The 26,294-nt window shown below is 42.5% G+C and overlaps 3 protein-coding genes across 6 annotated transcripts in view; 1 reads left to right on the top strand and 2 right to left on the bottom strand.

The window, feature by feature from the left end:
• Positions 1-213: 213 nt before the first annotated feature.
• znf362a (zinc finger protein 362a) lies at positions 214-8,678 on the bottom strand. Its single transcript, XM_028405211.1, has 9 exons — positions 8,587-8,678; positions 5,191-5,257; positions 3,718-3,964; positions 3,509-3,634; positions 3,030-3,357; positions 2,259-2,483; positions 1,959-2,037; positions 954-1,112; positions 214-875 (listed from the first exon to the last, which is right to left on the bottom strand). Exons 2-9 carry the CDS (start codon positions 5,254-5,256, stop codon positions 756-758), a joined length of 1,350 nt encoding a protein of 449 aa, XP_028261012.1. The 5' UTR covers position 5,257; positions 8,587-8,678; the 3' UTR covers positions 214-755.
• Positions 5,892-13,655, top strand: LOC114435513 (uncharacterized). 2 transcript variants are annotated; one of them, XM_028405212.1, is made up of 4 exons: positions 5,892-6,036; positions 10,008-10,154; positions 10,645-10,794; positions 11,562-13,655. In XM_028405212.1, the coding sequence occupies exons 3-4, from the start codon at positions 10,647-10,649 to the stop codon at positions 12,620-12,622; spliced, it is 1,209 nt and encodes a 402-aa protein (XP_028261013.1). In that variant the 5' UTR covers positions 5,892-6,036; positions 10,008-10,154; positions 10,645-10,646; the 3' UTR covers positions 12,623-13,655. The 2 variants fall into 2 exon arrangements, with proteins under 2 accessions (XP_028261013.1, XP_028261015.1); XM_028405214.1 differs by lacking the exons at positions 5,892-6,036; positions 10,008-10,154 and having other exon boundaries at positions 10,167-10,794.
• Positions 13,656-16,381: 2,726 nt separating this feature from the next.
• The window catches only part of trim62.1 (tripartite motif containing 62, tandem duplicate 1), a 30,512-nt gene continuing 20,599 nt past the window's right edge, over positions 16,382-26,294 (bottom strand). For 2 of the 3 annotated variants that reach the window (XM_028406424.1, XM_028406425.1), the window contains exons 4-6: positions 23,515-23,831; positions 22,477-22,592; positions 16,382-19,794 (exon numbers count right to left, since the gene is read on the bottom strand). In XM_028406424.1, the coding sequence (XP_028262225.1) occupies positions 19,244-19,794; positions 22,477-22,592; positions 23,515-23,831 (984 nt within the window). In that variant the 3' untranslated portion in view covers positions 16,382-19,243. The remainder of the gene's footprint in view (positions 19,795-22,476; positions 22,593-23,514; positions 23,832-26,294) is intronic. The other variant, XM_028406426.1, reaches the window with a different exon arrangement.

The following is a 26,294-nucleotide window of genomic DNA, read 5'->3' as shown; positions in this document are numbered from 1 at the left end:
AAAAAAGTGTGCGTCATTCAATTTGACATATATATGAGTCTGGCAAGATCAATACATATAATTCATTGTAATTTCAGACTTAACTGAACTTTAGGAAAACTCATGTTTATTGAACGCAGACTCACATTTGTTGCATCACAGTTTAAATTCAGTAGTGTTTTTTTGTCTTCTCATGAAACACTATAACTTCTCCAAATTTAGCGCTTAGGTTGGATTAAACTTTGCCATCAGGGAGCTTATTTCAATTAAATCAATCTAAATGGGTGAGGTCAATAATAACTGTAATGGAAATATGGACATGTTACTAATGTGGTAGCATGATTGATGGACATTTTCATACAATGGCATAAGACGTGGCACAACACACATGTATACACTTTATATATAACTGGTTACCTTTAACCGTTAACTTGGCCCTCCAGCTAATGGAAGACTATTTCTGATGCAAATATATATTTATATATATATATGTCTTAAGTAAAGAAAGCAAAGGATAAAAAAGTAATCTGTGAAACACTAAAAAAAGGTTTTCCATGTAGCTGCCTGGAGCAAAACTTTTCTGTGTAGTCCCATAGAAAAAAAGACATTTTAAGGCCCGTCGTTTTCAGGCCTGAAAGTGCTGAGAAATCATCTTTGGATGTCTCCGATAATACTGAATGAAAGGAGGGTGTACCCCTTCATTAAATACTGGCAAAGTGGCACATTTTTGGGGGGTTGAAAGGTCCTTTAGAGGACAGAGAGAAAACGTGAGAAGCTCAGATGAGTGAGATCCGTATAGGGATGGTCGAAGACTCTGTCCTGTGCTGAGGGGAGCGATGGGACACCACGTGTTCCACCACTGTGTGTTTAGACATGTGTTTCATGAGGTACGTCTCCTGGAAAGGAAAACACCTTAATGTCACAGCCGCTGCAGTCCATAAACCATTCAACATGTAACATAAAGCCTGACTCACTGAGGTGTACGCCCTGCCGCACAGGCTGCAGCAGTAGTCCCTGGCGTTCTTGATGGCGTGAGCAGACAGGTGGATCTGCAGCGAAGCGGAGTCTGAATAGGCACGGTAACAGTTGGAGCATTTGAAGGGCTTGTCTTTGTTATGCTGCCTCTGGTGAGACTTCACACAAGAAGACACACAAACTCAGTGCCAATAAAGACCTGAGTAAACAATTCTGATTAAACAGGCCTATAGTTCGGGATGCACTGTACTGAACTTATGACAGTATCCAATATGCCGTTGATACTAATATATTCACATGTGGCACATCAAGCCATAATTAAATTGACTTATTAAATTGGGTAATTAGTAGTAGTATTGAAGGAATACCAATGTTAGAATATACAGTACTTGATAGTACACACTAATTAGAATATACAGAGTAGTACATACTAGCATGCTAGATAGTACATTACTGTATATACTCGATGTCACACAAGTATAATACAAGTAGTATTTAGTTGTACACACATTACAGCATATTTTAGGTAATACATACTTTCAAAAATAAGTTTAATAACATTTATAATTTAATAGAATATTGAGTAGTATCCACTAAGTAGTCATACTAGGTAGTGAATAGTATACTACTTGATAGTATACAGTAAGTAGTATATATTAAGTGTAAAATATATATATATACTAGATATAGTATAGTAGTATATATAGTATAGTATATACTAGAACACTGTGTTTTATACTATATATTCTATAGTACATTTAAGGAGGAGAAACAGGCATGAGAGACAGGCCAAGAGGTTAATGTGTGACAAATTTGAAGGTTTATAATCATGGTTGCATTAACATCAGTGACCTGAGACTGTTGTCTTGACATTGGAGACAGGGATGTGTGCAACAAAACCATGGACAGAGCAGTAAAGGAGGGGTGCGTTTGTTTGATCAGTTTAAATAAGCAGCGGCTTCAGTTTTATAACAGGCGGAGCACAGACACAGTCATTGTTGTACCTGCAGATTAGACAGTTGAGTAAAAGCTTTCCCACATCCAGGATGGATGCACTTGTACGGCCGATCACCGGTGTGGATTCTGAAACAAGGAAGAAGAGGCGGCTAAACAGGCCAGGCAGGAAATTCAAAGACCCCAGATATGAATGAGTTAATGTAACACCTCCAGCAATAAGACCAGCAGCCAGACATCACTGGTTTCAGCAAAAGTCTCTGAAAAATGCTTGCCTCTTAATTTTAATTTTAGTAAATCATTAAGAATACATTGTCACAAACACACTGTAACTCTTCCCAAGCTCAGACCTGGTGTGCTGCTGCAGGTGGGAGAGCTGCCGAAAACATTTCTCACAGTAGGAGCAGCGGTAAGGTTTGACACCCAGGTGTATGCGCAGGTGCTGGGCCAGGTAGGACGCATTGGTGAAGGATTTAGTGCAGTGAGGACACTTGTGGGCCTTCACCTCTGTGTGTGTTTTGGAGTGAATCTGCATGTCGGACTTGGAGAAGAAGGTCAGCGGACAAATTTTACACCTATGATGAGGACAAAGTGACAAAGTGAGACACACGTGATCTATGCTGCAGGAGGAACGGCTCATCATCTGTCCTGCAGCTGAATTTATTTGGACATGAACCAACACATACTTTGTTTTTTAATTAAATAATTTATATTTTTACTTTACTTACTTATATTGTTACTTAAGCAGTAAAACTGCTTTATAATATGATATGTTCACAACATTAAACACATTTTGGAGAGTAATTCCTCCATCAAACACCAACAGTCTTCTCTCATATTTTCCATCTATGCACACGCTCACATCTACAGCCAATATAAATTTCACAAGTGACATGGTGTGTGAGAAAGCTATGGGGAAACCCAGGCGCATGGGGAAGCTTATCAGGAACATATCACAGGTCGCAAACACGCAACAGTCCGATGAAAGATTGATATATGCTGTTCAGTTATATCAAGTTCTACATCACTCTCCTAACTATGCATTTTTCAGCCTGGTATCAACAACCTGTCTTAGAAAAAAAAAGTACCACATGACTGAATGAAAAAACATTATTTCTTACCTGTAGGTTTTTCCTGCTTTTGTCGTGATGGTGACGCAGGAATGGTCATTTCCTGAAGCTAAAATCGGGTGCGGCACCACCAAAAAAGAAGACCCATTTTCTGCTTTGATCTTTTTGCGGCCTCGTTGCTCTTTTGGAGGAGGGCCGAGGAGTCCCACAAGCCCCCCATTGCTCTTCCCAGGCTCCATCCCATGGCCGCCAGCTAACCCTGAGATAAGGTGAGGCGTACGGGCTCCGCCTAGCCGACTGTGGCTGCTTGAGGTGGGGGTAGTGGGGGTGATGATCTGCGAGGTGTTGAGGTTGCCTGTTCTGGATGCTAGAGCCACACCTGAAGGGATGATAACAGACGACATACTGTATATCTCTCAAAGCGTTATTGTCTGCAAATGTAAATGAGCTTTAGATTATAATTCAGTCAGGACCCCTTCAGCCATGGAGCAAATGCTTGTATGTGGTGATGATGACTCCTGTGCATTCACCTGAGACGTGGTTTGTCCTGGAGGGATGCTCTATGAGCTGACGCAGATGCCAGTCTTCCCATAATCCTCTGGCTTTTATAGCTGCTTTATCGTCCAGATTTAAGTTTACATCTCCCAAAATACGACCTAAAAAGAAAACAAACAAAAAACACAGAAGTATAAGAGCAGTTACTCTGAGGCCTGTGTGAGCAGGTGAGCCGGTGCAGTACCTGTGACGGAGCTGGAGCTGGAGGCGGGGCGGGCGTGCAGGGCGATGTCAGGCTGGGAGGGGCTGTCTCTGTGGAGAGTTGGCACCTGCTGAGCTTTGGATATCCCGTGGTGGCCGCCATCTACCTGGCCGTGCGGAGCCAGTAAGGGCTGCTGGGAGGGGGCTGAAGAGGGCGGCAGGTGTGGAGGCCTGATCTTCTCAGCCATTAGCTGCTCCTTGATTTTATTGATCAAGACTAGGTTATCCAGCTGACAGCCAGGAAACAACATTTGTGACAAGAGAACAGCAGTCATCAGTTCAGTCAGTGTCAGTTTATGAGGCAATGCCTCCCTCTACTGGCTGATATGTGATAATGTAGCCAAAACATCCCATCACATGCCACTTTACTGTGTCCCTGAGCAGTGAGGAGACGGTTTTCTTACTGTCTATTATTTGGTGATATTTTCATATTCATGCCTCTAGAGTCACTACACTTTTTCTACTTTCTTGCTAATATTGAGACAAAATAGATGTCTGGACAAAACCTGTCAGGCTTTAGTTTTCAGTGGGGAAAGGTGTGATCAGTTTTCATTCCCACGACAAATCTCTGAAATGAGCACATATGTGCAGGTTTGAATCATTTCCCCCCATTGCCATCACACTTTAATCTCATGAAGGCTGAAAGAATGCTATTTTATATTCGCTCCTTGAAAAGTGACTGATAGAATTTGTGGCTAAGAGGAAAAGTTTCCTACAGGGGGCACCATATTAGTCCAGCCGGGTGTCAAGTTTACATTGTTGGAGATCAGAAACAAAAAATCAGTCAGTGAATGCCAACTGGAGCCTTTCCCAGTGTGGAAGCTGTGTAGTAATCACAGGTGCTTATCTGCCCCAGCTACAGTCAGCATGACACACGCATGACAACTTCTGCTATTCTTTAATCAGCCATCTGTCTTTTGCAGCAGCAATGCTCCAACATCCTTCAGCATGAAGGAAGGTTTGCCAAACCAAGTCTTTGATGACCACCAAAATAAAACAGAAGAAGAGAACAGAGAAAAACTGTCCACTACATCCTTCAATGATAATGAGAAATGCATAAATTATATTTTAAAAATCTGTGTGTAAGTGTTACTTAAATAAATGTATGAGTGTAATTTGGTGTAAAGGCTTAGCAGAAAAGGAAGATGTGAATTATCCTGACATGCTTCTACCTCTAAAGTACAGTGACTTTAAAATCTGTTTCTGCATAAAACAGTGCAACAACAGCACGTTGTCTTTTACAGGCACTGTTGTGTGAAGGTGTCAGGCTGTGCAGAGAGGTGCTGCTGTGCAGGCTAACTCTTTCCTCCTGTTTTCTGTTCTTATGCTATGCTAAGCTAAAATTCAGCTGGTTGACAGTTAGCTCCTCCCCTCTTATGAAAACTTTCTTCCTTTTCTTTACAGCCAAATAATAATGCGGCCTGCTGTGAACATTGTGAATAACAGAGTCACTCACCTGGCCTGGCATGGCAGGAGGAGGAGGAGGCCAGAAATATGGATTGTTAAAGCGGGGCTCAGCCATCCTGAAATAAACACACAGACAGAACAAAACAACATGATGAAGAGGCAGCTTGTGCGTCAATGAATTCTGCATGGATACATGTTTGTATTTAAACTTTTGAAAGTTTTGGGTTGATTCAGATTCCTTCTATTCATAACAAAACCAAAAAAAAACAAAAAAACAAAAAAAACAGTGACACCCCCACCTCCCCCACCACCTCCTATGTGTGGGCCTTTTGTTGTAAACGGTGGTTTAAACTGGTGTTGGAGGCTCTCCACCCAAACAGCAGCTGACTGTTTGATGTGATAATTTTTCCCCAGTCTTGTGATGCAAGTATTTTCAAAGACATTCTGTATTAGTGCCCCACTCCCCCCCACCCCCACCAAGGAAACACTGTTCCTTCACACTTTATATGATTCTGGGTTGCCATGGTGATTCTTTTTTCTTTTTTTTACAGCGATGCCGATTCTGATTATTTTGTTTCTACAAATTTTCTAACCACAAGTGTGCAAGATGGGCACGCTGCATGACAGACAGGCTTTCACATGATTACAACAGCTAGTTCCACAAAACAGTTATCAGAGAAAACAGAAATGTTAAAAGCGATGAGGCTCTGATCCTAATCTGGGGCTTTCTGTCTCCTCCTTCATACATGGGGCCCCCCCGGCTGGTGAAGAGTCTAATGAAGAAGGAACAGACACAGTCTCACCTGTGCCTTTCTGGCGCGCCAGCCTCTAATGCTGAAAGGTCATTATAATCCATGGGAAGATGCTGCACAGAACCCGCTCGCTGCACTCATTTGTAAGTGAAACAATCTTTTATACGTCTTTGATTTTCATTTAAAAATAACTGCTGCTTTTCTAAAAGCTTTTTGTATTTGTGGCAGAGAAAGCTGCTCACGGTTCCAGTTGTGATCTGAGGGCCTTTCTTTCCATAACTTCTCTTCTCAACCCTGTATGAAGTTCTTTTTAAAACATTTTGCACTGCATGCTTTGGCACTCTTCACCATTCCTAAGTCTGTTTGGCTTAGCAGAGGCATAACACAGTCCACGTCCGCGAGCCAAGAGAAACAAAACCGATACGTCCAGGGGGTACGAGTGCACACTACACCCCACAAAATATTTCCCTGGTGATGCCAGTGGGGCTCGCTTTCGCTTTCTGGAGGCTTTCTGCCTCCAGGGAGCCACAGTTTGACTGCTGCTGTGTCACATTCGGAAATGACATGCGAGTCACGGCCATAAGGTGTCCTCTGTGACTGACAGGCCTATCAGAGCCCTTCAAAAGGTGCAGGCTAATTCATGAGAAGTGAGGCCTGCATTCACTGTTATACCCTCAAAGACTGCCTGTGTCAGTGCCAGAATAGTTTTATGTTTTTCTTTGCACATGTGCAGCTGAGGTTCAGAGCGGTAAGCAATTGTTAGGGTTGTAATTACTTCCAGCAGGTAGGAAAAAGATTCACACATCCAGTACTGTACACCAGAGGAGGGGGCTTTAAAGAGGATCCTGTATGAAATGAGACTTATGCAGAATACTGTAAATAAAATGATCAGCAATTAAACTGCTGATTGATTTGTTGTTGCTTGTTAGGTTCCTCAAGACAGAGATTTCATAATAAGTCTGAGTCTAAACAAGAGCATCATTGCTGCATGATAGGTCCAGAAATAACAAACACATGTTATTCATGAGATGAGCCCTCTGAGAAGGTGACCGTGGAAACTCCACACAAAATGCTCAGTGAGCGATTGGATCAAGTGTCTGACTGTTATGTGATAACTTGAACCAGTCAGATCTTCCTGCTGCAAACTTAACACACAGTCATAGCAGCAGGGCTCTGATTGGTCCACACTGCTGTTATTTGGACACATGTAAACATTGTGATCACATGAATCCTGAAAGAATGCAGCTGCTTTATTAAAGCAATGATACAAACAAGCTAACGAGAAAAGTTCCACAAATGAGATAAAGGGCACATTTCCAGTCACTGATATTTACATGACCACAGGAGGGAGCACTGCTGCACACACACACACACACACACACACTGGGATGATGACAAGTTGACACCATATCTCATATTTAAGAAGCTAGAAGCTGAAAAATGAGTCAAATAACAAATATGATGAAAGTAATCATCAGATTAAGGTAATCTGAGGTGTTCCTGTTGTATGGCAAGCAGATTAACTGTCTGAATTCTTCACCAAAAGGAACAAAATAAAGACTAGTTTTGGAGTTTTTCTTTAAAAATGTAAAAAATTAACAAAGAATTAATGTAAGGTGACTTCATACAACAAACTTCTGTTGCATATCTTTCTTTTTTGTAGCTTACATTCATATTTACTGCTGCAGATTTCATGAAATTAATGAATAATCTAAATTAAAGGTTCTTATAAGATATTTTAAACGTTTTCTGACACAATAGAAAGGGTTTTTCTCACTATTGGTCTGTTATCTCACGCACTGAACTAAAAGATCAGACATGCTGCATTATTTCATATTTCAGTCCATTAGAGGTGTTATAAAGCCCACAGTGAGGCTCAGGTGTCACGTCTTCTTCACGCCATAAAACTATTTTTAAACTGCAGCATTTCATCTTCAAAACGCATATTTACAGTGTGACATGAAAAGCAGCTCCTCTCTGAAACAAAAGTTCAGCCTAACTTTCCCTTTTTTTTTGTATTCCTCAGTCAGTTCAAAAACTGTGACAGCAGCTTTGAATCCGAGCCTCGAAATAAGCTGGAGATGTGAGCGTTTTCTCCAGAGAGAAGAAGAAAGGATCCTCCGCAGCGCCTCGCTCCGTCCGTCCGCCGCCTCTCCCACATTCTCAGACAGTTTATTAAAAAATTTCAGACAAAAGGAAAACAAAAATGGCAGCCCGGTCTTATTTTTATAAGCACTGGACGCCATATTCTGCAGATCTGCAGAATATTATAAGCAGTTAAATCAGAGGATGCGTTTAAACGCTGGCGCGGCGCGCCTCCTTGAGCCATATTTGCATTAAAGCGTACGGATGATTGTTTACTTTGATTTGCAGGTTTGAATAGCCCGGCTACAGGAGCGGGGGAGAAAAAAAAAAACCCTGACACTTCCTACAACCATCAGCACGCCTTTAGCTGAGCCGTCTGCAGCCGCTCAGCCATAAATCCAAGCCGCGATGATGAGACAGAGGCGCAGTGAAAGCCGCTGATCACAACAACACAGCGGAAAACAAGCTTTATCACTGAACGCGTTTTTTTTTATTCCAACTTTTGCATGACTTGAATAGAAACCGTGACACAGAGCGCACATCAGTGCAGCAGAGATCAGAGGAAAAAAATCAAATAAAGGAGAGGAAGAGGGTTTTCATCCACATACCTGAACCGGAGCAGAGCAGGATATTTTATAAAGGATTTCTTCTTTCTGCTCTCTCTCTCTCTCTCTCTCTCTCTCAGTCGGACTTCAAACCTTCCGGGTCGCCTGCTGTTCACTTCTGGGTGCTGCAGGCGAGGAATGCTTCAGTATGAACACACACTGCGCCCAACAAACGGCTTTTTAACCCATTTTCTGGCTCTTTGGTGCCGCTGCTGAATGGGAGGTTAAAGGAGGCTGTTTTATTATTATTATTTGAATATTATTATTAGTGCATGTGTGGAGCTCTCACTCTGCCTGTCTGTCATCGCAGTGGCGTGCAGGTGTCACTGCTGCCCAGCATTAATATGAAGTGTAATCCTCTCAGCAGCAGCAGCAGCATGACAGGCTGCTAATGTGCCTTGTGCTTAGATCAGCAGGAGATGGCACTGCTGCCATGGCTGAGAGCTCCAGCTGATGGTGAACGTTAGAAATCTATCCGTTTACACACAGGAGAAAAAAATAGCGAATTAAATGATGCTTTTATTTTGAAATATGTAGCTCTATACCTTCAGTTATTGTCACAAAGTTAGATAAATGAATAGGGGTCACTCAGCAAAATGACGTGACGATGTTATCTATAGAGGCACATGCTCATGAGCTAATTGTATCCTTTAGTTAAAAAAAAGGTTAGTGAATGTTTAGAACTCCCCTAAAACTCTTTAAACAATGAACTTCAGGATCTTAGCGCAGGAGTTCAATGCAAACAGATTGCATTGGTTAAAAATATTAGATGACTGATCTCTTCTCATCGTTACTGTATGTTGTGTTAGCATGAACACACACAGGCATTCATTTGTATGTTTTACATACAAAATGAAAATCACCACAGGCCTGACAGGTCCTCTCTGTGAGTCAGACATAGAGGAAGCAAAGTGTTTCCATCTGAACTGACTGACAGCAGAGAAGTCAAACATGTAACACCTAATCAAAATAAAATAGCTTATTATTATCAATATTACGTACATTGACAAATATGTAAACAGCAATAACGTGACTGTGTGATGCGTCAGAGAAGGGGACAGTACAAAAAGGTTGTAGTGCTAAAACTGATGTTTATATGTAGGCTACAGTATTCATGTCAGATAATAGTCAACAGTACACTTTGTGTGTGTTGTAATTTCACTGGTCTCCACTTGGTGCATGTAACAATATGACCATCAAATGTTGATTTTTTTTCTGCTCTGGATGGAAAACAGAATTGTTTGCACAAATAATAAAACTTATATCCGTGCTGTCCTCCTTCATGAAAACAGGTTTCTCTGTAACTGTGCAGAACGTTGCATCTCTCACTGTTACAGCTGCTGTAGTTGTCCGACTGGTTTTCATGTCTGTACAAACAGCGCCACACCCTCTGAGACATGGTGCATGTTCTCTCACCTCCGCAGGCCAGGTGCAGGGAGCACAGAGCGGGGGAGGAGGGACGGTCCTTATCCCTATGAGGGTGGAGCAACAGGGGGGAGGTGAAGAAAGCGGATGAAGCAGCATTTGAAGCTCATACTGACATGCTGCTCTGCAGGTTCCTGTGAGCACAGGTAAGGACTCATAATAAGAACTCTTATTGCTGTACATTCATATTTTTCTGTTACATGTAATATAAATGTTTTTTCTGGGATGACAGACATGTTTTTTTTACAGGTTGAACCAGTCTGACTGTCATTGTCAGCAGGTTTGCAACACAGTCTGTCAACTGTACTTGTTTACATTATGGCAGCCTATGGGAGCTAAATATAAACAAAATACATTAAAAAAATCATACACACAGATGAACTTAAAGTCAGTCTGTTTAAAATCGCCTTTAAACAGCTGTCTGGTCCACAGTTCATACACATAAAAACAAATACATTGATCTGGAACCCTGACCCAGAACGCTCTATACTCAAAGTGTGTAAACATGAATGTAGTTTAAAGGGTTACAGGAGTCACAGAGATATCTTCCAAAGTTTGTGGCATTCCTGAGCTCCTCCACCCTGAGGCTAAGGCTTTCGAAACAATGACACGCATGTGTGTTTTGTGTTGTTGTAGCCATGGATGGTGTCTTGGAAGCAGCCACAGTGTTGTGTTTATGTAAGCTGGCCTGCAGTCTTCCCTTCCTGCCCTCACTGGCAGCCTCCAACAGTCCCGTCAGTTTTTGCTGCTGCTGCCTCCTGGTCTTCACAGACTTCCTGGTCACAGGTGAGGAAGTTTTACAGCTCACCGCAGGGCTCTCTCTGTTTTGAATGATAATGATGATGATGATAGTTGAAAAAATATCACTACCATACATGACCTCCTCACACTGATGCACAGGTGTGATCCAGGATATTGTGACATGACAGTTAGGTGTGGTTACAGGGAGCTCGAACCAGTTCTGATACCTAACATGATGCATTTATGGTTCTTTCCTCATGACATAATTAGAGGGGAGGGACTAATAAAGAGGACGTTTGAAGTGAGAAAAAAACTACTTTAAATCCATTTCTTCCAGTGTGAAGAACAATGGCTCCCTGTAGCAGAGACACTAGTGCTGAGGAAGGGCCCTGAGTGGGTTAGATGACCTGAGGGGCTGAAAGGTCAGAGATAGGTGGTTGGTTCTGGAATGGGAGCTGAGTGACTGCAGAGAATCTGTGCTTGTGAGGCTGTGTTCACACTGTTGTGTTAGTGTGGTGTCAAAACACTGCAGTGCACACACACACAAGTCTTTGACCACTTCCACACAGAAGTGGATCATCTAAATAAACTAAAACAGGACGTAGAGGTCGTCCAATCAGATTGTGACCTTATTCATACACCTCACCTCAAAGAGAACTAATGCATAACGCAGAATTTTCATAGTTTTTAAACTAACTGTAAATAAATGAAAATATCTTACTTCTTATTGGTTGTATTATAAAACCCACCTGTTACCATCTGTGATAGCATGTCCTCCATCTCACTGATGTTGTGTTTGTGTGTTCTGGCAGTTTTTCTCAGCTTCCTCTGCATCTCTGAGTCCTGGCTCCCTGAACTGACACCACAGGCAGATGTCATCGCCCTGCGCTTCCTGCTCTTCCTCAGCCACACCTATGGCGTGGTGCTGCTTCTGACCACGCCTCTGATCGCCGTGGAGACAGTGATGAGACTGATGTGGCCTGTTGTCGCTTACAGGAGTCAGACAGCGGGCTCTGAAGGACAGAATGTGGCGAACGTGGACGAAGAGGAGAGAGACGACGCAGATAAAGGTGAAGACAAGAGGTCGCCTCATGTTGTCGGCTACCTCTGCTGCCTGTCAGTGTGGGTCATCGTCGGTCTCAACGTCAGGTGGAGATGGAAGATGGAGGAGGTGTGGGTAGCTGCCTGTGTGGACACAACTAACCTACTTGTCAGGTGTCTGCCCAACCTGCTCAGCCCAATGCCCACTGCTGTCAATCCCTGCTGGGGTATGGCCTTCCTCCTGCTCCTCCTCCTCCTACTGACCACCGGCATGAGCCTGCAAAGAAGACACAGGGATGGAACACAAAGAGTTAATCATAAGTGCTGGCAAGGCCTGGTTCCAGTATCGTCTGCACCGTTCAGTCCTATGAATCCTGGGATGTTGCCATGTGTTGACCCAGAGAAAACAGAGAGCAGCTGCACCGTTCACAGAGCGGATTCCTGGAACAGTGTGCAGATGTCAGTGTGTCACCATGGAGACTTTGTCCTCCTCTCCCCTGCATGTCTCTCTGGAAAGAGGGGAGGACAGGAGCACGAAAGAACAAAGAGAGGTATACCTCTGACATTTATCACAGAGCAACAGCACGTGGACTCGGGGCCCAGGAGTTGGTGTGGGTGGCGACGGTGGTGGGGCTTTCCCTGCTTGGGGGTGAATGTAATGATAGGTTCTGTGGGTGTGCTCACCATTTTTGTGCTGCCGCTGAACCTCAGTGTGAATATTCTTCTCATCAGGACTATAGAGACTCTGCTGGAGTGGTGTGTTGTAACTTTAATTTCACCTGTGGGAAACACAAGAGACACATTCAGCTCACACAGGGAAGCAGCAGTTTAACAAGAGACACGTGAGAAGACAAAGTAGAGGCTGATAGGCTGAAGATTGCAACAGGATCATCAGATTAATATTACATGTGTGCAGACAGCGGGTATACCTGTTAACACCGGCTTTGAATAGAATGTGAATAAACATTTGTGAGCAGCAGCTATTCACATGTGAGGAATAATATGTGGAAACTGCTGAAAGGTGCTGAGGAGGCAGGTTGAGGCGTGCTGGGCAGAGTGAGACCTGACAGGAACAGATGGTGGAAGGCCTTCTTTTATGGATCTGAAGCTGTTTGTCAATACACAATGGGGTACGAAACAAGCCTCACCCATTTAAAGAGGACTAATCGGGAGTTAAACTGTTATGATGTGAAGTCTGCTGACGCTGCAGCACATACAAGTTGCATAAATAAATACTTAGTGACTTCAGGGTGCTGCTGAGACTTTAGTTTTTATACCTGCACTTAGGTCCAATGACCTGCTCCTCAAAGGTTTGATGTTTACTCGTGCTTAAGTTCACATTAAAGGTAGGAGCTCCACCACATTTGAAGCTCTAAGGTTACATTTAAAGCAACAATGCAAATATTCACTCTCCCCCTGCTGGCAAGAAGCAAATGAGTGAACTCAGCTCAGACTGTCCTCGCTGACCTTTTGGAATGAGAGCTAAACCAGCATGGCCCTTAGAAAGTGACAGAGAAAATGCAAGCAAGCTGGCTAGCAAAGGTTAATTTTTTATTTGCATATAGTATTCTAGAGCATTAGAGATGGTTTAAAAGTAGCCTTTGCTTCTGTTTTAGGCTGTAATCTAATCTAACTTTGTTTTTTTATTTATCTGAACCATCAGAACATTTTATTGGACTTTAAACACAGATGTAAACCTCGCTATCCTGTGAAGTACAAAGAGGTCCATGCAACAGTCTCATGAGTCATGAGAATCCCTCAGAAGTCAGAGCGACAACTCAGCAAGTCAGTGAAATGTGTATCTAGCTCGCTGAGTTGTTGAAGCCACATATTAAATAAAAAAAGTCTTTGTTTTTTAATTTTTCCTCATCATGGTCCTACCATCTGTTTTTGTTGTCATGCAAATTCTGGGAGCTGCTAGCATCAACATGTTCTGTAAATATTTGCAGAAGAAACCTTGGAAGATGATCTGAGAAGCATGTGAATGCTCTTCAAATCTTTAGTGGGAATACATTTTTAATGAATTATGGGTAAACTTTTTTTTTTTTTTACAAAATCAAACGATAGGATTAAGATTAGGATTAAGAAAAATTAAGAAAACCTTTATTTGCCCCACAATGGGGAAATTGCCTTTATTGCAACAGCACAGATACAGTGGTAGTAAAAATAGAGATGAAGATGAAAATAATATATAGTATAAAACTACCAACAAAAAACAAATAAATTTATTAATTAAAATAATTAACAATTGCACAGATGAGTGGAGGTAGGAGTGTTTTGTAGATACTATAAATACTCTAAGGAAAAAAAACCTTAGTGGGTTGATGATGTGTCCTGGTGACATCCCTCTTATCACAACACAACAAGTGATGTGCCATCTTTTCCTTTGTTTTGTCTATCAAGCGTTTCCACGGAAACAAGGATGATGACAAAGAGGTAAGGCGATACCGAAAACTAAGAAAACGAGTGCAACAAAAACAAGCCTGAAGTGTGTCAGCTGAGCTGAGACACGTCAACACCAGAGGGCACTCTGCTACAACAACAACACGCCTGCAGCTCCACCACTGTTTGACAGACATGTAACAGGAGATGCATGTGGTGGACTCAGGAAACAATGGAAAGCATTTTCAGGTCGACTCACCTTTAATTGAGCCAGGGGCCTGTTTGTCTCCTCTTCCATTAGACCCTAGCACACACACTGATCATAGAAGGAAAGCCATGATAGAGATTTTAAGTTCTGATGCATCCAAAGGAAAATGATTGCCTCATATCTGTCTGCTGACAAGTGTGAGAACAGACAAAAAGTTAATGAGTGCGGTGGCTTTGTGAGGATTCAGGGCATGATGACATTCTGAGGAATCATTGCTCCGAGTTTCCTCAGTTGAGCAGGAGACTGTAAAAAAAAAAAAAAAGAAAGGAAAAGAAACTGTGTGGTGTGTGATACAAGTTGAGATCATGTTTAATAGAGTTGAGTTTTATTGCTTTAACAAGACACCCACAAGTGATCCAACAGCTCCCAGCCAAATGAGTAATCCTCTGACTCACATACACGCCACTTCTTTCTTCTCTGCCTGCATTTTCAATATGAAACTAGCCTGAACATTTCGCTGGAACCAAAACTGGATCGGTCGACAACAGAGTGAGTGAATGAGTCAAGTCCTGTTGCCTTTACTGTAAGGAAGATCGTCATTTGTTTTATTCTAGTTTTTGTGGTACTGAAGGCAGCCATGTTGCAAGTCTAAGTCCAAGTGAGGCGGGAAAGTTCTGGTGGGAAAGTTCTGTCTGTACCCTCTACATGTGATCAATTACTTTGATGAATAATCGGTTCTGAAACAATTGTTTCAGGTTGTTTACATTCTTACTGTATAATTAGCCCTGTTCCACCTGATACTGTATTCCAGCGTGCATGCTGTATAATGATACAGATGTGTTCATGCCAGCAGCATTATGAATGAAGCTCATGTTCCGTAGAAGAAGAAAAACTGTCAGAAGTGATCCTTCATTTCTGCTTTCTCCTCCACTTACAAGATTAAAAACCTTACACTCCTGCCCATCAGACTGAAATCAGATACGGGTCTCTCAAAGGGGAGCTCAGTGACTCTTTAATGGACACTTCCCCCCTCAGGTGGAAATGTCTATTACAGGATGGACACCTTCTCCTACATCTCTAATCACAGCAGCGAGCTGAGAAAAGTACCCAGAATGAAAACGGAGAATATGAAGCCAGTCTCCCTGAGGGGCCTGCTGTGAACAAACGTCACTCTGCTTCACTTTGTTGAAATCATGATGCAACACGCTCAGCTGCTTTGGTGTAAAACACTGAAGTGTAAGTGTACAAAGTTTCTGACGCACAAACTGACTCAAATGCGTCACTGACAAAAAGCAAATGAGGAGGACCGACTGAACGCTCACCTGCAGAGAGGAATACCTGCCTTCTTTTGTGTTTTTTTATTCATGCCACGCGTCTGAGCCTCAGCTGAAGCCAGAATGGGCTGGAAAAATGAAAGTGCGCAGAGCCTCCCACCTCCCTGCTGGAGAGCTTGTATCAGAGCTGAGAGTTTGGCACATCTTAACTAAAAATGTCTGGCATGAAACGCTCTCTGAACAGGAGCAGGTATTGACAAGCAGAGGCAATGTCATCCCTACATTTCAGACAGGATTCATCTGCCTCCCGGACACGTTTCATTTGCAGGGTTTTTATTTGATACAGGTATTCTTGTTTTCATACTAATGTGGTAGATCATGTTTTCTGACAGACAGGAACTCACCTGCCACAGTGCTCATGTCCTTGTGCCCGTGTCCTAACATGAAGATCTTCTCGGCCTGAGACGCTTCTGCTCCCCCTGCTGCTACCACACGACCCTGAGAGAGTAAAAAGTTTGGACCAAGAAAGCATGTTAATCATCCTGTGACACACCGACCTCATTGTTTAGGCTCCACATTAAATAGCAGCTGTTTTATCAGAGCCATAATAAAATCGTGTGTCACAGATTAATAGATACCACACTCTGAAGTGAGACATCAGATCACAAACACTGTGCTGCCTCAGGGCTGCTGTACATACAAAACAAAACAAAGGTTGATGAAACCATCCGGTTTTAGAAGTCATTTATTGTACATTAAAACATTTCCCACAAACCTCCAGCAGCAGAAGCACACTGGAGTGTGTTCACACAATGATGGGTGCTCAGCGGCCATCATCAGAAGACACAATCATCTTTATAATCATTAAAAGTGTCATAGTTATCATTATAATCATTTCAACCATCACCAGGAACCCAACACCACCTCACAATAATCTCCTTCTCAATATTCAAACAGGAAGCAGACCACAGAGACATCTGCGACACCAAACCAGGGTCAAAATGAGACATAACCTGCACGGAGCTCCAGCTCTGTTTGATGTACTTTTCCAAGATGTTTAAGATAAGATATTTGAATACTGCTACGGTTGTCTTCTGTTGGGTTAATTCAACTTCTGAGTAACTCGCAGCAGGCCTCTGCAGATCCGTGCAAGTTACAACAAACACCAAGAGTAATTTGCAGACGCTCACAATTTGACCCTGGTTCACATCATACTGCACATACCGGAACCACTTCCTATAAAAAAAACCAAGGGCACTGCCCGCATTTTCTTTAAAATGGACACACACAGACAATAGAAATGCAAAGACGTACAGTGGCAAAGGAGGGTGGAAGTGATTCTTTTTTGTTAGATTTTCAAAAGAAGGAAAATCTGCTGAGATCCCCCTGATCTCAAAGTATTTTGCAATAAACACTTTTGGCCGCTACACTGGTATGTTTGGTGTGCCAGATGGGCTTTATCAACCACAACCAAAGCTGGATTTAAAGTTATAGCTGCACGAGCATACCCGCGTGCACATCTCCTCCGACCACAGAATGCTAGACTTGGCTTGAAGGGTGAAAAACCTCTAAGAGCAGATTCTGCAGGACTTGTGTGTAACTAATGATTAACGAGAGCACTGGAGGCACGTGGGGTGAAGACATGAACACGACTGAGCCTCAAAGGAATTATCACTGATTTTATCATTACGTAACACAGCAGCAGCAGCAGCTTTGGAAATGCCTGTCACAGACAAGAGCATGTTAATGCACAAGCTCATTCATCCATCCGTCACCATTTTATTTGATCGTTTCCACATAATAGTTCAATTTAATTTATATTTAAATGAGAGAGAAGAATCTGTGTAGCTTTTCTCAGCATTAATTGATGAGTCACTCTTCAGATTTAGCTTTACAATCAGATGTACTTAGTGTCATTCTGTATTTGTGTGATATTAAAGGCTTATTCTGGTATTTTAAAATGCATTTTCCTCTATATGCAGCCTCTCCTCTCTGTGGAAAGGACTGATTCAAAGGCCTGGACCTGGGCACCTACAAATGATTAATAATAATAACAATAATATATGGAATTGAAGTGGCTGCATTGTAATCACATGTTGACCTTGCGTGCAGTCCACTAAAAGTTTCTGTGTTGGGTTTTAAATGTGTCTTGATGCCAAGTCAGTAAACATACTTTAGCAAATAGTATTGCATGTACAGCTCCTCTCTCCACTTTTGAAACAGGATGTTTAATTGGGAAATAGTGTGGCAAAGCTCAATATACACAAAGTGGTGGCATACAACCAGTCACATCGACAGCTGTCACCCAAAAAATAAGAGTTCTTTCTTTTTTTTCCTCTGTTTTGTGGCCAAATTTAGAAAATAAAATTTGAATTGCTTTTTAAATCCTTTTTATGTAACAGAAAGCTTCCTGTTCTCCACCTCTGTAATGAAGCTACACTCTTCCCTGGACAACCACCCATGCGTTCTTATGAAGCAGCCGGGCTCTTTGTTGGATTTTTAGATCATACAAACATCTATTGCAGGCTTCACACTGTGAAGATAGCTTGTGAGAGACTTTTTTGTTAAAGTTGTCTAAGGTCCTGCCCTGTTTCCAACATAATCTAAATACAGTTCAGATTTAAAATACCAGAATCATCCTTTAGGACAAAGCATCACAGGCTGGTAAGTGTTAGCTAAAGGCTAACATTCTGCTGTTTACGAGGGAAAGGCTGGGACATAAACATGAGTCAGCATGATGAGAAAATGTATTCCTATTTACCTTGATACCTTCTATACCAAGATAAAAGTCCCTACTCCACAAAAAGCAGCATTTCTTCTGCACAACCTCCACCCCTAAACACGCTGTCCACTGGGCAGTGGATGCAGGTGTTATCATTCATTTGTTCAGTGATTTAGGTGATCGCTGGTGCACAAACAACTGGAGCTTTCCTCGCAATGATAAAGACTGTACAGACACACATGTGGATGTGACCTGCAGGACAAATAAACCTCATGGTAGCAGAGTGAAGTAAAAAGTGCCAACAGATAGAAGTCCAGGATGAACAGGTGGCTAACTGAAAGCCAAAACAAGAGCCGAGGGCTGTTGATCACATTCCACAAACAAAGCTAAGACAACTGTACAGCAGAGAGAGTGACGAGTGGCTGGTCTTCACTGTCCACTTGTTTGGACAGAGAGAGAGGGGATGTCCAGTCTGCCTAGCTGGGAGCAGGATACGGAGAGCTGTCCCCCTGGGAGTGTGCAAGGTGGGTCTCAGACAGGTACTGTAGTATCACTCATTTCACTGCTGCCACGGACCTCAGAGAGGATCCCAGGGTGCTCTGTCTCCATTTAGTGACACCTTTTCAATTAAAGATGTGGAATGAGACTCAAGTGCAAGCCGTCACTGTACGGTTGATTCAGAAAAAAAATAAAAAATAAAAAAAAAAGATTTAAGAGCAACATTAAGCACAACTCTTAACACCGAACTGAAAGAAATAATTAAAAAACACCCTACTGAACAATTTAAACTGATACCTTGAACATCTTTTGAAGTCCAGTGATTTCACCTATGATTTATACTATCGTGACCACAGATGTGTGTAGCTCTTAAAGGCGTACAGTGTTGATTCGCAGTGGCTGCACATTCTTGCCATTAGCGTGACTCTGCCCAGGACTGAAGTAGGGGAAGAGCTTCGCAGGGAATTTCTCGCGATAGGTGTAGAGCCAGGACATGTCATCTGCATTGTAGAAGATGAGCAGGCCTTTGGGGTAGTCTAGGTACACCCCCACCTTCTCCAGCTTGCTCTTGACGTTTAGGCGGGTCCAGGGCTCAGTGCAGGCGCTGTACTGGTTCCCATCATGCATCACGATGCAGTAGAAACCACGGCTTGGCTGGATCTGGATGCTGCCTTTGCGACTCACTGTCTCGTTGGCCACGCCGATCATCCACTGCGTCTTCTCCGACACCATCACCTCCCAGTAATGAACACCTGATGTAAAGCCCTCTGCACCCAGAACAGACACCTCCACATCAAAGCGGCGAGGGGAGTCCTGCAGAGGCTGCGGGTGCAGATTCCCGTAGGCCACAATAGTGCAGTCGTCTGAGAGAATCAGTCTTTGGTGGGCTGTGATGGGGTCGAGGGTCAATGCTGCTGGTACTGAGTAAGAAAACAAAGACAAAGGAAGAGACAGTTTCAGTACAGATAGTCAGCACTTATTTACTTACAGCTGCTACTTTCAGCTGGTGGATAAACAGGTAAGCTGTGGGTTTAAATACAGGAAACAATAAAGCAGCAACATAAACATATATGATTCAGCTTGGCCAAATGTGAGAACTGCAGCCATTTTTAGTGCCTTGTTTTTCTTTATCAGACAGGAAGTAAATAAATCCAGGCAGCAGGAGAGGTGGGTTCAACACAAGGAACTAATCTGTGAAAAGATTTCACTGTTTATATCTGGTTAGGAATCACAGACTGAGGCCAAGCAGCGCCCTTCATGGCTGCAGTTCCTCCACTCGCCACATGGTTCCATCCTCCATGATTCTGGTATACAGTCCAGAGCAAAGTAAGTGTTGCTAAACCAAAGCTGGAAGTCTGGTGTTTTTTTCTTTTCTTTCAGGCCTTTTGTTTTGTTAAACTTCTAATTGGGGTGGAGGTGAAATGAAGTCGTGTCCGAGCAGCAGTGTAGCTTGACATGCTGAGCCTGTTTGCCAGGGTGGAGAATTTAGTGATGTTACAAATCATGCTGCACATACTGTGAATGTCACATTTCTTCATGATTACCTAAGTATATGTTTATTTCAGGATTATTTATCTGTGATTTTTGAAGGATTGAAGGAAATACATTAAATGTATTAATATCTGTATATTTTGTATTTTTCAGTTCCTCAGTTGGAAATGGCTGCAGGTGGACAAATAAATTGCTCAGACATGTCTCTGAAAGAGGGACTGTGGCCTTTTTTGTTACCAACACAACATGGTAAGACTACAATTACAGGCAGCCTACACCCACACTGGACAACTGCGGCAAGTTCTCAAAGAACATCCTTCCTGGTAAGTATCTTGAAAAATTGAGTCCAAGTGTACTGCAGTTCATATAAAGTCAAGTTTAGTTTTATTGCCTGAAAGGGACACAAGACGTCAGTACAATGGGTAAAATGTACAAAATTCTGCATATTTGTAACTGCTACCAACATTAGGAGATGACTGAAGCCATGCCCTGTGGTAAGATATGACTGAGGCATACCTATCTGCTGCTCAGCTCTTAGTCCAGGAGAATGGGTTGTGTGACTGAGAGTGCAACTTGATTTATTTTTTATCATCTCTTTTTAGCTTCATGCATAAACTAGAAGCTTCAAAGTCAAGTGCTCTCCTGTGTCTGACAGGCTGGCTCAGTATAAGCGTTATCAGACCGTGTTAAGAGTGCAAACAATACGCTGAAGCAGTAGAGGCAGTAAAGGGAGGAGCAGTTTCAGCTCACAGGTTTCAGGCCTGTAGGAGTCCGCTCCTCGGTGCAGTTACGTGGTTTTAGGGAGGATCTGCTCTGATGCCTGCTGCAAGCTTTCAGTTATTAGAGAAGCACATCAGGCTGAACAATAACAGCTCACTTACACAGAACAGATTCAGGAAAGAGTAGGACAGGCATGTTTCCAGTTCCTGTGTATTTATATCAGCTGGGATAAATGGAGGTGAAATGTCTGGCAGCTGGCCAGCGGACAGGACAATGCCTCCTCCAGTCAATGACATCCTCAGTGTTTGTTACCATCAAGTCATTAAAATTTCATAACCTCTGAGCCTCTTGGTGTTGTAGGATGAAATATTCAGGCACACCCATCAGATGAGATCCCACTTTATCCTGCCGAACATGATAAGGAGGAAAATAACAGCACGGCGTCTAGTAGTTATTCCAACTACCCCATCAGTGATGGCGAAGGATGAGGGATGATGGGAGGAATGTCTTTGTTGCATCTCTGGCAACTACTGGTGATGGATTGTAACCAATTGTTCCATTTGGCAGACAGTCAAGGGAGAGCAAAGAAAAAACTCCCTGGCCTTCCCTGAGCCGACTGAAATGGGAGAATTGATTGAGGGAACAAAAAAAAATCCTCAGCACATTATCTTAAATAATCTCCTGTGAGTGAGTGATAGCTGTAGGGCTGTGGGAGGCGGAGGCATCACTGCCCTCCAGGTTTGATCACTGAGAGGAAAGAGAAGCTCAAAAGCATCCCTGCAATAATAATGCAAGACTACTCCCTACACAACTGACAGATTATAGTCTTACTGAAGGAAAATTAGATGTTTTTAGCTTGATATTTTGGACTTTATTAGTTATTTTTTTTGTCAAGAGTTAGAGGAGTGATTGACTTCACTACTTATGTGCTAAAAGATTGTCCACATGCAGCAGTTTTTGCACAGGCAGGGTCTTTTTTCTCAGATGCTATGAACTTCAGCGAACCTCCAAATTAGGTCAACTTTTGGAACACCACTGCTCTCCTCTTTGATTCTCAGTGATTCATTAAGATCAAGTAGAGGTCTAATATACATAATGAAATCTGTAAGAAAGGGAGAGACTCAAGCAATTTCTCCCTTTCTCCTCTAATTGGCACAGTTTATTTAATAAACGTCATTTCTGTTGATTTAGCTCACCTCTCTACAGTGAACTGTTCCCCTTTTTCTTCATTCATGAAGAAGCTAAGCTAACTGTCCTCCAGCATATTTAATGGAGGGAGACTGGAGTGGTATTGATCTGCTTATCTGGGTTGGCAAGAGAGCAAATGTTTAAGTATTCCTTTAACACTTGTGGTGCAACATATGACTCACATTCTAGTCTTGATCACATACCTGGTGAAATGTCCTGAAAGAGTGATTTCCATATTGTGTACTGTAAGGGCCCCATGTACTTGGATGTTGGGAAGTCTTCATACGTCAGATTGGTCTCATGTATCTTCCCTTTAATCCTGAAACAAGACAGACAGATCAATAACACTCTCAATCCAATTTGCTCCCCTTTTTCCACATAAAGCTGCATCTTTCTTAACCCACAACATAAATGCTTCACATAATGAATCTGGATTGTGCATCTAAAATCTGCCATTATTGATATTTAACAGGTGACTAACTGCCTCGTGAATCTGAAATCGCACGGAGGAAAGTTCCCATCCATCGTCATTACAGTATGATTCAATACTAACGCCCACATGAATCACTCAGTGCACTTACATGCAGTGTCCAGGCGGGACACTGAGTGGGATGGTTACGTTAGGAAAGACCCACCAGGGGCTTTTCTACAGTTGCTCTGTAGCAATAATAATAAGGTGAAAATTGAAAAACCTTTTTTTTTAGTTTCATGTTAACTTACACATTAAATTTGATTTTCTTTTGTCATTTTGTTTAACGCTGTGTCGATAGTGGTGGCGCCATCAAACATCTGACACAGTGTCAGGTGGCTGTGAACCCTACAGCAAAGACTGACAGTATTCCCAGTGCAACATGACATTAATAACTAAAAAGCTTCAGGGACCGTATATTTTACATTTTAAAGATAAGTTCATGTACCAAGCAATTATCAATGTCAAAGACATTGTGATGTTTGAATCTTCCATTCTCATTAACTCTACCAAGTAACCTCATCAAGTTGCTGTAAGATATTAAACTGTTCAATTAAAATCATCCTCAAGTGCTCCCCCCAGATTAAACATTCCAGCTGGTTTATTTCAGGCCTAATACTCCATCTGTGGGGGGATTAGCTAACGCTGTTGCTCAAATCTGCACTCTCTCTTAAATTTCAATAGCAAGTAGAACACACATTTTGCACGCTGCAGATTCTAATTACAACAATTTTACTGCCATGAATGCACAACTAAATAAATGTATTTACACCTGCATGTTCTTGTAGTGATGGTTAAGATCGTTTCAGCAAACTTAAGGCAGGAGAAGCACCTCTCAGAAGTTACAGCTACGCCCTCCAGGAAGTCGTGTCGGCCTGTCTCGTTGAGGCGCTCCTGCAGGATCTGGATACCCTCCTTGACGTCACGCAGCTGCTGACTGTAGCGCTGGATCTTGTGCTCAATGTCGGCAAGCTTGCGGGCCGTATCCATCTCCAGCTCTTCCAGCATGCTCTTCTGACGCTCACGCAGGAAGCGATGAAGGCGCTCGAAGGCATCCCCGATGGTTGCACGAAGACTCTTGGCTGAGGACTGAAAAAAAGCAAATAAAAAGGTCTACTTAAAAAAAAAATCAAAAAAAAAAAATCAACCCCCTCTCAGCTGGACTGTTTAGGAATGCCTGGGCTTGTTAAGTGTTTCAGTCACAATAGCTTAATAGTTAATTACACAGGGGTCAATATTTCAAGGGCTTACACAGTACTCTAATTGTGTTAATATTACATTAACAGTCATTCATTGATTCAGCTTGTATTGATTTTAAGAGGCACTCTGTGGGTGCTGTGTGTGTGTGCAATCCTCCATGGTGAAAAAGTAGCAGTAGTGAGGAGAAACAAACACAATATAACAGAAATAACTCCAAACGATGACCAGGTCACAGAGATGATCCTCTGCAGGAAGTGGGCTGATTAAAACACCTGTGGACGGGCAGAGAAGCGAAGCTATCACAGACTGAACTGAGCCTTCTACCGAGGAGGAAGCTAAAGAGCCGAAGAAATGATTTGTAGCTAAAGAGGAAAAATGTGAAGCTGGACATCAAAGAGAATTAATCATCTGAGTGCTAGCAGTCGGAGAAAGAGAGAGAGGGAGAGAGAGACGGAACAAAGGCGGGTGTCGTGAAAAGAAGAGCTTCAGTTTGAAGCTTCTGGACACTCAGATGTTTCATTAAATAAAGTTTCCCCTCACAGTCATCATTTTAATGGGAAAACTTGAACTCATGTTTGTGAAGATTTAAAAGATATCCAAACACATGCACATTAAAGAGGAGCTGTTATTACAGGACATTTAATGACCTCTAAACCACAGTGTGAGTGAATCTATGCATTATGTATGAGTATATGGTCTGATGGGAATGTTCACCTCTTCTCTAAACTACACAGGAGGATTTCAGGTGGGCGGTTAACCCTTTAAACCTGAAAGAGCCACTGTCAGTCGAAAAAAAACAAATGAAAAAAAAAACAACAACAACCAGACTAGCATTAACAAAAGATACTCTGCTGAATGACTGTTCAACAAATCTTGAAAATTCAAGGTGTTAGTATCAATTGATCATTGTATAAAGCCCACCCTATTTTTGATAAATGGTTTCAACTGCTACGATAAGGTTTGTATTGAGAGGAATTGGCTGTGGAGAGGAGGGATGGTGGTAACACCTGTGGGGGCTCTTAGTGTTGTATCGATTCCTGTGTTTTTATTATTGGATTAAACCAAAATCAGACAGAATCTTTGCTGTTCCCACAGCAGAGCAGGAATTCCTATTACCATGAAAAATGAGCCTACTGTTAATAAATCGGTGACGGGAACAAGGAAAAAAAAAAGCTTACACACTGCATGGGTTCAGAGGGTTAATTACGCCTGCCTGAAAAATTCAGTAAATCACCCTCAAACAGCAGGCCTGTTTCTCCTGTAGCTCACATCGCCTGTGGGAACCTGTTAAGATGACTATTTCACAGCAAGCTTGAATGCTATGACATTACGGTGGGCTGCAGCACAGCCCTCCTGCCTGGTTAAGAGTTGGAGAGGGATGGTGAGGGTGAGGAGGAGGATGACTGCAGCAGCCCAGCTATCAGTCACAGTGACGTGTTTGCTGTTTTTGGGCCCAGCAGGCTGTGATGGCTCTGAGAGGGTGCAAGAAGGCCACCCCTCATGGGAGCATGTGATTATCAAGCGAATCCCTGGTGGGCATGAGAATAGGACACAATGTGTATGCTTCAGACGAAGACGCTCCCCAGCACACACACAAGCCAAGGGCTCAAACTGGAGTACAAGGCAGCCACATCATTCAGTTATAAAGAGAGCCGAGCTGCTGCAGTGTTTCTCCTCAATCTTTGTAGTGGATGCAGCTCAGTTCATTATTAAAAAAGTTTGCTTGCAGGTTTTGGAGAGTTATAATGCATATGCAATAATGTGAATTGTGTATGGCCTCAGAGCCATACCCTAAAATAAAATATCCAACCTACAATTTAACAAAACAAAAAAGAAGTGGAGGCAGACGTTTCATTGTCAGCTCCCTAAATGCATCAGAGATCAATGCAGTCACAGCATGAGCCTCTTCCAGGCAGAGCACTCTGTGCAAATGGATGTAAATCTAATGAGATCAGCTCGATTCGAGTGAGAAGCGGAGACAGCTGAAAGGCCTATATCTAACAGTTAAAGAGTGTGTCGATGAATTGGACAGGCCAGGCTCTCTCTGGCAGCACAGGGTCCTGCAGTGCAGAGATCACACAAGAAGGTAAGTGATGCAGCGACAGCGCGCACAAAAAAAAAAATAACACTGACAGACGGCACCTTCACCAAAGACCATTTTCAATAGGTTCAAGGAGGAGGAGAGACGATGTATGTGTGTGTATGTGTGTGTGCCTGTAAGAGACATATTGAGTGGATGCTCATGGTTCACTGATTAAAACATGGTGTTGCGATTAAAGAGTCGCTCAATAAACCTATTTATTTGTTGGAATTTAACTGTCAATATAAGGTAGTTAGGAAAGAAGATGGACA

This window comes from Parambassis ranga, chromosome 5 (genome assembly GCF_900634625.1).
Source record: "Parambassis ranga chromosome 5, fParRan2.1, whole genome shotgun sequence".
NCBI classification, from domain to species: Eukaryota; Metazoa; Chordata; class Actinopteri; family Ambassidae; genus Parambassis; species Parambassis ranga.
This window is presented reverse-complemented; position numbering and strand designations above follow the sequence as displayed.